General features: G+C 44.1%; 1 protein-coding gene across 2 annotated transcripts; it reads right to left on the reverse strand.

Moving 5' to 3' along the window:
- Window positions 1-1,108: 1,108 nt before the first annotated feature.
- On the reverse strand, window positions 1,109-3,732 carry LOC113460908 (RHOMBOID-like protein 13). 2 transcript variants are annotated; one of them, XM_008792371.3, is made up of 3 exons: window positions 3,452-3,732; window positions 3,064-3,116; window positions 1,109-2,940 (listed from the first exon to the last, which is right to left on the reverse strand). In XM_008792371.3, exon 3 carries the CDS (start codon window positions 2,522-2,524, stop codon window positions 1,718-1,720), a length of 807 nt encoding a protein of 268 aa, XP_008790593.2. In that variant the 5' UTR covers window positions 2,525-2,940; window positions 3,064-3,116; window positions 3,452-3,732; the 3' UTR covers window positions 1,109-1,717. The 2 variants fall into 2 exon arrangements, with proteins under 2 accessions (XP_008790593.2, XP_026660690.2); XM_026804889.2 differs by lacking the exon at window positions 3,452-3,732 and adding an exon at window positions 3,225-3,421.
- Window positions 3,733-11,492: the final 7,760 nt, after the last annotated feature.

The following is an 11,492-nucleotide window of genomic DNA, read 5'->3' on the forward strand; positions in this document are numbered from 1 at the left end:
AGAATAGATGTCTTCATAACTCAGTTAGAAAGTAGCTGGCCAATATTAAGTGATATTTCTAGAAACTCTTAATTAGTTATCTCAATGCTCTTTCCACATCAAATTTTCAATCGCACCTGCATGATACACTTAGTCAAGAGAATTGATGATCCCGGATTCCAGCTATGGAGAAAGAGTCAGTATATATACTATTTGTGCAGATTCTAATATATATGTTGATTCAAGTGTACCATCCACATCAAATCTTCAATCTAGCCTACAATAAAGTGGTCAACACAATCTATTGGGCTAACCTGGGAACACTAATACCTAGCATTTCCCTCTTTTAGGAAATGTAATAAACACAATATCTTCAATCTAGCCTTAAATAAAGTGATCAACATAATCTAATGGGTTGACCTGGAAACTCCTATACCTAGAATTTCCCTCTTTTTGGAAATGAAATATAAGCAGCAGTAACAAGGTGCTCCAGTAACTTTACATACAACAATTAAGGCTCCAAGACTCAGCAGTTAATGTAATGATATATATCACCAAGTGGCAAACACTAAGTGAGATTTTTAGCAACTCTTAACTAGGTGTCATCTCAGTGCTATTTCCACATCAAATTTTCAATCCCACCTGCATGATTCGCTTTTGGCAATAGACCGCATGATTCCAGATTCCAACTATGGAGTATGCATAATATTTGTGCAGATTCTAAAGTATGTGTTGGTTAAGTGTACTATCTACATCAAATTTTGAATCTAGCCTGCAATAAAGTGATTGACACAATCTAATGAGCTGACCTGGAAACTCTTACGCCTCACATTGCCCTCTTTTAGGAAATGAAAAAAGCAGTGTCAAGATGCTCCAGGAACTCAAGATACAATAATTAAGGCTAATAGACTCAGCAGTTAAGGGGGAATAGTTACACCATAATTAGCTAAAGCTTATGTTAGTTCTTCTGAAACTCTTTAAGTATCAGCTAAAAGATGATAATGTGCATGCACAAGAAATATCATTTGAATGTTGGATGCAGCAAAAGAAACTCTATGATGTCGCTTTGACCATCCCATACATGATCAAATCATGGTATTTGGAAACAGATAAAAGTACTGAATAATCATGTCAACAAAGTATAGAATGGAAATTTTTATTGATGATGGCTGCTGAAGAAACTCTCTTTAACTAATTTTCCTCAAACTTTTACACAAGAATATTGCATAGGCATGGTTACTGGAGTTTAACAACATGCATGCATTCTACCTGAAGAAGTTGTCTATCGGATGGAGGGGGTAAATATAAAACAACTTCCAGCATGCAAGTATATGACCTATATGTAAATTATAAATCTATAAAAAAGGCATGTTTCATGATGAGTGCAACACCAAGAACAAGATATTTTAGTTCAATTAAAAATGTGACTCGATAAACTATACTCTACACTTCAGAGTAACCCTAGGCTCCAAAATAATTTTTCACCTGGAACACAAACCAACTGAAAGATGCAGAATGCCTGTCTTTTAGAGCCCATGTTCTGACCAAGCATGGTGCTTACAATCTTAAGGCCCTCGTGGAACTTCGACAGAGAACGAGCTTGTGTAATAATTTCGGATCCAGAAAAGAATTATATGGGGTGATTACCAATTCTAGCATATGCATGAGCAGACAATGTTGTATGACAGACCAATCACCTACGGAGCAACCACATGGTGTCATCTGTAGGCTACACAAGTTAAGCAACTCTGCCAGGAAGAATATCCATCTGCAGAGTTCTACCATTTCCAAAACCAAGAAAGCCAACAGTAGGTAGTGAAGAATCTGTAACCAGCTCAATCTCAATAAAATTCAAGTCAGAAGCTCCACTACGCTTAAGGCTCAAGAAAAACACAAGAATAATCCATCCAAGCATCGAAATGGCCCAGTAATTACTCATTCCATGGATCAGACCCCAAGCTATGGAATAACCGACAACAATTCCAGACAAGTGGCCAATAAAACTTGCTTGTGGAATAATTATGGACGTGAAAATTAATGATTCAAATGGTGCAAAGCTGATTGGCAGAGAAAGAAACCCAAATAGATTCAGCTTTGAAGATGGTTGTTTCGCGGCAAGGATTGTCATCCACCCGAACACAACACATGAGTAACCAACCGCTGTCACTCTCCTGAAATACTCCAGCTTAAACTTCTGAATCAGAATATGATACACCCCCAGGACCAGCAATCCTGATAAAACTACCAGAACTAGAGTATAATGGAGATAAAACTCGACACCAAGACCCATGTAGCCCAACTGCTCAACCACGCCAAGGCTCCAAAGAGCACTCATGTTAAAAACCAGATGAACCACACTGACATGGGAGAATGCAGACGTAATTATTCTCCAGTAATGCCCTTCAATTGCTGTTTCATAACTCAAGCCAACATTGGCATAGCCGATGTTTTTCTTCTGAATATAGAACCAAATCGCACTGCATATTCCTATGATACAGCTACTTGCAGGTTTTTGCCAAATCTCGTACAAGAGTGGCTTCCCCATCTCTTTCTATCAATAAAATAATTGCGCACAAGGGCTCCACAGATCTTCAGTCTTTTCAAAGCCACAATCTACACCTTACAGAAGGAGAAATGAAATCTTTGCACCCTTCCCAACCATTACAACAAAATAATACTTATGAAGTTGCTGACTTCTGCTCCATCCCACTAACCAATATAATTCGAACTTGGATCACTTGATATCTTGCCAATTAGTCAGTCTGGGTTACAGCTCCCAGTTTACCTCAATTAATGTAGCACCCCACAATTCTCAAAGATGTTATCGATAAGGAAATAAAAAATCTCCAAGGTTCAAATCTTCAACATGAACAGAACCAGACCGAAGGTTAACATCCAACGATTCAAATCGATAACCACACTCCAGATTAATAAACAAAGCTCCAAGGCAGGCTCAGAATCCTAGAATTTCAGAATTCAAAATTGTGATCAGCAGTCACAAAAACATGACATCCAACCCCAGCATAAAACATTAGTATTCATGCTCTATATTCTATGTTTCCATGGCTCAAAGAATCTCTTTACCTGAAAATTTTTAAAACCAAGGCAACGTAGAAGCAACAGAACAGGTTGCTGACCTGGCAAAAAAAAAAAAAAAAACAGCTTTCACATTCTTGTCTTCCAGATAACAAACTGAATTGTCTGATAAGGGAATTAAACAGTTCAATTTTGTGACATATTTATACAAGTAAGCTGCAGAGAGAGCGTAGCTTTCATTGGATGGATGGATCACAAGAACTGAAGGCAGATCGCATCGCCTACCGTAGGTTTCTAGTGATACAAGTCTACGGAGCGTGCAAAGAGAGAAATAGGGAACGGAGACAAGGCATCGGGGAAGGGGATTACAGAATCTAGGGTTTCTGGACTTGAGAGATGGATTAAAGGAAGAGGAGGGATTTGATCTTTGCCGTACCTTGGGTCGGACGTCCGCTGCTCGAGAACTGCGCTGCCCTAGATCTCTGGCTCCTTTTTCTCCTGTATTTTTTTTTCTTCTTCTCGAATTTTTCGATGGAGCACCTTTCCCGTTTGATCATGATCATTCGGTCCACCGCCGGTCCACCATCTAGCCAGTCAGGGTTCGAGCTAAAAAAACCTTCATTCAAACCTGTGAACTCATGCTACAGTAATTTCGAATCCATATTGGCTATGGGCTATATGCTATAGACCGAATCTATCTGGATACTATTTTATAACCATACAAATACTTAAGATCTATCTAGTGCATAAGTGTTGGGACTTAATAAGAGAAATATTGGATGCCTCGACTTTGGACCGGATCGACCTCCTTGACCTCGGTATAAACCAAGGTGAGTGACTTCGGCGAAAGCTGAGTAACCAATCAACCGAGGAGTCAACCGGCACATGTTGATAAAGACTGTTGTTCTAACAATCGACAGTTGTGGCAGTCCATATAACGCACGTCGCATCAACTCATGTAACGATAAAATAGACTACACTATATAAAGAGGCAGTTCGAGGGTCCTCAGGTATGTGATATTATGTTATGTTCATTAAAAAAGAACTCTGCTCTGCTAAAACTTTTTCCTTCCATATTATTGTCTCTCTACTTAACGTAGGCATTGGAAGGTCCCTGTTTATGACAAGCGGACTTCTTACAGGCCATCTCTAGAGGAGATCCACTCCCATGCACCTCGGACGCCTCGTGCAACTCGATTTCCGCCGACCACAAGATCAGCCGAGCTGCTCGGTCTGGAATTCTGTGGCAACAATTTGGTGCTAGAGAAAGGGCCCCAGCTACACCGGTATCAAGCGAAGGGAGAAATCGCCAATATGAGGTTGCGAGGAGCTTGCGGTGCATCTCATGCCTCGCAACACCGCATTCCAACCTCACGAGGGTCATTGCAAAGCCCAGAACAAGTTCTGCCAGGACAACCCACTGAGCCTATGGATAATAAACAGTTCAACCTGCTCATTCAATAGGTGTTGGCTTTGACCACGGCGGTCAAGGCTTGCAGCAAGCAGTAGTACGGACGGAACTAGTCTGGCTAGAATTTGTTCAGCCCATTTATCACTCTAAGCCTCCATTCTGACAAGGACTCTACTCCGAACCTCTTACCTCCTCGCCATGCAAAGCCCTCACCTCAGTGGGATGCTGACCTCAATAGAAAAATAGAGTAGATGAGCCAACAGATTTAGGCCCTTAGGGGACAGGCTCCAAAGAAAAACAATGAACTCAATTTTTCCTTAGAATCTCCCTTCTTTCGAGAGATCATGAAGGAACTCATCCCACTTTAGTTCAAAATGCCCCAAGTAGAGTCGTCTGACGGCACATCGGATCCTCTGAAGAGCTTCAAAGTTCTCATGATGCTGCATAGAGCTACCGACGTCGTGCTTTGTAAGGCCTTTCCTGCAACTCTTTGCAAAGTAGCTTGATTTTGGTTCTCAAGGCTTCGGCCCGAATTCGTCTACTCCTTCGAGCAGCTCGAACGTCTCTTCGCAGCACACTTCATCTCCAGTCGAAGATGGTGTCATGGTTCCGATGCATTGCTCGACATCAAATAGAGGAAAAAAGAGTCCTTCGGAGATTATGTCAACCTCTTCAATGCGACAATGCCGAGAATATGATCGATGCGTTCGCGAAGGGCTTTGAGGAATGTCAAACTTAGGCCCAGCGACTCTTTCTGGGGGTGGACTTCTCCAGCCTTCAACCCGACCTCGATAAGGGCGACGACGATGACGAAGACGGCGAAGGCGGTGACGACGAAGAATAGAGTTTTTTCTTTTTTCCTTTTGCTTTTTGCTCAAATAGACCGAGCTTGATGTCTTTGGCTTTTTGCTCGGCTTTTTTCTGATGTCATTGTACAAACTTGAAAGTATGAATTTTTCAAAGTACCTATCTTCAGTTCTTGCTTGCATCATTTTTTTTTGTATTTGAGTTCGACTCATTGCACCAAAACTTCCTTTGACGCCTCTTCTTAGGTTTAATTTCAACTAGAGGATCAGCAAGGATATCCAACCAATCTTGGGCTCCTTGGTTGATTTTCTGATGATTCTGACAAAGGATTAGCAAGGATATCCAACCAATCTTGAGCTCCTCGGTTAATTTTTTGATAAAATCGATCAGAGGATCGACGAGGATTTCCAGCCAATATTGGGCTCCTCGGTTGATTTTTTGAAGTTCGTCTCTAGATTTGCTTCAAATTCCGAGCTTAAGGAGGCCCTGGACGGGTCCAAGGTGTCTCCATGAGAATAGTCGATTTTGTTACCAAATAGTTGTTGACCTTGGAGGTCTTAGGTCGGGACCTAGGCAATTCTAGAGTGTCCCTTAGGTCGGGGCCTAGGCATTTCTAGGGTGTTTCTTATTTTGTCTGAGTCGAATATGCTTGTCATAATTGTCTGATCTGAAAGACAAAAACACGATGAGAAGAGTTTTATTAGAAATAAGTTCAAAATACAACGAACCCTATTGGTAATAGATACGATGGTTGTCAAAATTTCAAGTCCGTGGGATCAGAGCGTTGTTGAGATGCTCTAGCCTATACGTTTTTGGTCGTATTGCTTCGGCTATTTGGTATGGGCCTTCCTAATTTAGGTCAGCTTTCTGAGTTTTTCTCGTTGTGATGCTTCAGTCTTTCTCAAGATGAGGTCACCAGGTCGGAAGAGCTTACTCTTGACCCTTGAATTATAGTACTGAGCCGCTTTCTGTTGATATATCACCATACGGATTTTAGCTCGTTCTCTATTTTCTTCTAGTAGATCAAGGTTAGTTCGGAGCTAATCTGAGGATGTCCAGAAAATCAGGAAATTGGGCTTCCACCGCGTCGGGTAGAAAGCTTCGACAATCAAATAATCTCAGATCAGCTACGAACTAACCTTGATCTACTAGAAAAAACCAGAGAATGAGCTTAAATCTGCATGGTGATTATCAATAAAAAGCGGCTCGGTACTACAATTCAAGTGTCAAGGGAAAGCTCTTCCAACCTAGTGACCTCGTCTTGAGAAAGACCAAAGTATCACAACTAGGGAAACTCGAGAAGTTGAACAAAAATTGGGAAGGTCCATACTGAGTAGCCAAAGCAATACAACCAGGAATGTATAGGGTGGATGTGGAGTGATTGATTAAAACCCTATTTGATTTTGATGAGCTCAAACAATTGAGTATATCTTTTGTTTACTAATGAATTCAATTGAGTGTTTCAGTGAAAATCTTGTCTAAGTATTTCTAGACTTGGTTCAAGATATTTTGGATAAGCTAAGAAGTCAGTTTGAACCAAAGTCTGAGACTCGAGTCGACTCCGGGATATTACGAGTCGACTCCAAGCGTATCAGAATCACTGGCACGGGCTCGAGTCGACTCCGGATCATTACGAGTCGACTCCGACTGAGAACTGATAGACGAACAGAAAGACTCAACTCAAAATCTGTCAGCAAGTCGACTCCTGAAGTGCGCGAGTCGACTCCGATGATTACCGAGTCGACTCCGGAGTAGTATGAGTCGACTCCAAGGAGTTACAGACAGAAAAGTCAGAGAGCGATTTTCGACCCTGAGATTCGAGTCGACTCCTGTGGAACGCGAGTCGACTCCGATGGTTGGCAGGTCGACTCCAAAGAAAGCGAGAGTCGACTCTCAGTGGTACACAAGGCAAAAGTCAGAGAGCAGTTTTCGGACTCTGAGATCCGAGTCGACTCCCGCAATGCGCGAGTCGACTCCGAGACAGCGCGACCCCAAAAAGACAGAAGACCGAATTATTGTCTCTGAGAGCCGAGTCGACTCCCAGACAGCTCGAGTCGACTCCAAGGCAGCGCTACATCAAAAAGGCAGAAGGCTGTGTTTCGGAAACTGAGAGCCGAGTCGACTCCGGAACAGTTCGAGTCGACTCCAAGACTGGACGAGCCAAAAGACAGAAGATCGGGAGTTCGGGCTCTGAGCGCCGAGTCGACTCCCAGGATTGTCGAGTCGACTCGAGTGGGCCAAGTTGAAAAATTAGCTCCATGGACTTCATGGGATGAGCCGACTCCGAAAATGGCAAGTCAGCTCCAGAAGTTGGCGAGTCGACTCCGAGTTAAGTCGAGTCGACTCCCAGTCGCGGAGGTCACTTTAATTCAAATCCGGAACAGTTGCCGAGCCGACTCCAGAAAAGCATGAGTCAACTCCCGCTATAGCCGAGTCGACTCCAGATCGCACGAGTCGACTCCGACCCCAACGGACATATTGTCAGGATGTGCAGAGTGTGCAGAACGGGCAGAAAAAGGTGTCTAACGGCTAGTTTCCGTGGGGGATGGCTTAAATAGCCACAGAGGACTGTAGCAAGGCAGAGAAGCACTATTCCACTCAAAGAAATCAAGCATCCTATCTCTGCCAACTGGTTTTCAACAGAAAAGAAGGAAGAGCGCCATTAACTCCATCCAGCTACCTCTTCCCAGCATTTAAAGAAGTCTCCTCCTGCCTTCAAGTCGACCAGACATTCAAGAGGAGACTCACAGTTCAAGAAGCCCTACTCTACTCCAACTCAAACGTGTTTGAGGACTCTTAACTTCTCTCTAGTTTATATTGCTGTATATCTGTTTTTTAGAAACTCTGTTTTTCTGTTTGTCCTTGTTCTTTCCATCTTGTCTTTGCTTGATTCAATCAGGGGATTGAATCAAGAGTGTAGAGGTTGGTTGGTGAGCCGAGGGTAAAACCAACGTGTAAGGGTTCGATTGTGATCCCGGAAAAACAATCGGGGTGGTTCTAGTCGGTGAGCCTAGGAAAACCGACCGAGTTCGTTGTGAGCTCGTAAAACAACAAGTTGGGTTGTGAGCTTGTAAAACAACCGGCTATAATCCAAGGGGTTATAGTGAATTCCCAAGTGAGACTTAGGGAGTGGACGTAGGAGCAAGGGTTAGCTCCGAACCACTATAAACATTGTGTTTGTGATTGCTTGTGTCTCTCTCTCTCACTCTCATTTCACTCACAGCACATAGCAACTAATTAATCATCTTGCAAAAGTATTAATTAGTCATCCTCAAACGTTTTAATTGCAAAATTATTTTAAAACCCAATTCACCCCTCCTCTTGGGTTGTCTATCTGGGCAACAGTGGAGCATCTTGATAGTGCTCCAATCCTACAAACTTGAAATTCTGACAACCTTCGTATCCATTACCAATAAGGTTCATTGTATTTTGAGTTTATTTCTAATTAAAATCTTCTCATTGTGTTTCTATCTTTCAGATCGGATAATTATGACAAACATATTTGACTCGGACAAAATAACAAACACCCCAGAAATGCCTAGGCCGCGACCTAAGGGACACTCTAGAATTGCCTAGGTCTCGACCTAAGACCTCCGAGAGCAACAACTATTCGGTAACAAACCGACTATTCTTGTGGAGACACTTTGGACCCATTTGGGACCTCCTTAAGCTGAGTTCACTCAAAATTCGAAGCAAATCTAGAGATGAAGTACAGAAAATCAATCGAGGATCCCAAGATCGACTGGAAATCCTTGCCGATCCTCTAATCAAAATTATTAGAAAATTAACTGAGGAGCCCAAGATTGGCTGGACATCCTCGCCGATCCTTTGGTTGGAATCATCTAAAAATCAACTGAGGAGCCCAAGATTGCCTAGAAATCCTCGCCAATCCTCTAATTGAAATTAAACCTAAGAAGAGGCATCAAATGAAGATTTGGCGCAATGAGCCAATCTCAAACACAAAAGTAAATGATGCAAGCAAGAACTAAAGATGAGTATTTTGATAAATTCTTGCTTTCCTTGCTTTCAAGTTTGTACAATGACCTCAGAAAAAAGCCAAGCAAAAAGCAAAAGATATCAAGCTCAGTCTATCCTAGCAAAAAGCAGAAAGAAAAAAGGAAAAAACTCTATTTTTCGCCCCCACTCCCTTCGCCATCTTTATCATCGTCATCATCGCCCTTGCCGAAGTCAGGTTGAATGCTGGAGAAGTCCACCCCCGGAAAGAGTCATTGGGCCTAAACTCGGCATTCATCAAAGCTCTTCATAAATGATCGGTCGCGTTCTCGGCAAACTCGTCCTTGAACTAGTCCTAGGAGAGGTATTCCTTGACCGCTTTGGCGGCCTTCTCCTTGACACAGGTGACCTGCTCCTTGGCCCCAACAGCCTCCTCCTCCACCTTGGCAGCTAGCACCTTGGCCCTAGTGGTCTCTTGCTCGGCTTAAGCAAGATTTGCGAAAAGCTCCTGACCTTCTGCTCGGCAGCCAGGAAGGCCTCCCAGGCCGTAGATAGACAATTGTCCGAGATTGTCTTCTGGGTCCGCATGGTCGAGGCTTCAGCTTTCGCCAACTTGATTTTGTCTTGGGCCACCTTTGCCCTCTCCTTGGCAGCCTCCGGCTTCGCCTCAAGCTTCGAGCCATGCATCCTAAGCACCGAGATCGACTCGTAGATATAGATGACCTCGTAAGCATGCTGAAAAGAAGAAAAGGGATTAGTAACTAAAGTGAATGACTTGGCAAAAATTCGCAATGAAATAGAATCTTACTCGGATGACCGAAGAGAAGGCCCCATCGATCAGCTCGTGCACATTGAAGGAGCGCATGAGCTTCTTGTCAGCTTTGAGCTACATAGCTTGGACCACCTCCCTCGCCACCCCGAGGGTCGTTAAGGCCGAGTCAGACTCCTTGACCGACCATCTTGGAGGGTAGACCTTGGAGGCACGGGCCGAGGCTGAAAGGTTGTCCTCGGCAAGGATGGACGAACTCGAACCGATCCGGGCCGAGGCCGAAAGGTTGTCCTCAGCTGGGATGGACGAACTCGAACCAGTTCGGGCCGAGGTGTGAATCACCGACGATGATGGGTGCAAAGGCATAGCAGCAGATGGCTGAACCAAGTCTATCCCCTCTAGAAGGGCCGACTTGATTGGTGATATGATCTCGACCTCGGGGTCGAGATCCACATTCTCTACCTGATTTATCGACACCTTGGGGAGACCTCGAGAACCAAGGCATCGAAGGAAGCTTCAACAACAGGGGCCGAGGAGGACTCTCCCCTCGACTTCTTCTTCCTTTAGGGGGTTTCACTCCCGGACACCGCGGTTAACCTCTTCCGTATCTTCTTGCGTATTAGCGCTAGGTCGGTCTTCATTGTTGCAACAACTGCAAGGCCGAAGATAAGGTTAAAGAAGAATATGATGAAGTGAAAAGATAGAGAAAATTCAGAAGAAGGTTACCTTGAGGGTTGGCCAGGCTCATACCAATGTTGATCGGCATCTCCTCGGACAACAATTCTTGCAATACAAAAATTTTGGATCAATATTTAAGAAGTGTGTCTAAGGATCCTTGATCATCGCCAAACAACCTCGGGGAGATTCAAAGATCTTCGAGGTGTCCTCCACAAGATTTAAAACCACCATGGCTACTCAGAGGAATGAAGAAGAATCTCTCTTTCCATCCATAGATAGAAGTGAGAGTACCTAAGTCAACTGGTGGCCTTTTCAAGGAGAAAAGTACTGCCAGTTGTTGTCCCGAGAATGCCTCTTCAGAGTGAATCATCCCCGAAGAGAAAATTCGAGGCTTGGATGTTCCATAGAAGCTAAAGAGAAAGAAAATCGACGAGGACCTGCCAGGAGTTTAAGACCATCTAGGTTGGGACGAGGCTGTAAATCCTCCTCAGCTGAACAAAGAAGGGGTGAAGGGGGTTCCAAAGTACCAAGGAGCATTGCAAATGGGGCCAGCCTGGACGAGACCAGCTAGGTTGGGATGAGGCTATAAATCCTCATCAGCTGAACAAAGAAGAGGTGGAGGGGGTTCCAAAGTACCGAGGAGCATTGCAAATGGGGCCAGCCTGGACATGCATCCCGTGCGCACAGATCGTGTGTCCTGTACCGCGTGGAAGGCCGCCCAACGAGCTCAGGACTTGCATCCTGGCCTACACGGGTCGCGCATCTCGGGAGGGCGGATAGAGCCCACTGAAGTGTCGCGCACGGCCACCGCAAGGGTCCGACGATGCCTGAGCGGTGCAGCAGCATGGGGCACCGGCT

Source organism: Phoenix dactylifera, chromosome 7 (genome assembly GCF_009389715.1).
Source record: "Phoenix dactylifera cultivar Barhee BC4 chromosome 7, palm_55x_up_171113_PBpolish2nd_filt_p, whole genome shotgun sequence".
NCBI classification, from domain to species: domain Eukaryota; kingdom Viridiplantae; phylum Streptophyta; class Magnoliopsida; order Arecales; family Arecaceae; genus Phoenix; species Phoenix dactylifera.

Bases quoted from the DNA above. Each gene is read 5' to 3' on its own strand.
- LOC113460908 (XM_008792371.3), bottom strand. From the start codon at position 2,524: ATGGGGAAGCCACTCTTGTACGAGATTTGGCAAAAACCTGCAAGTAGC.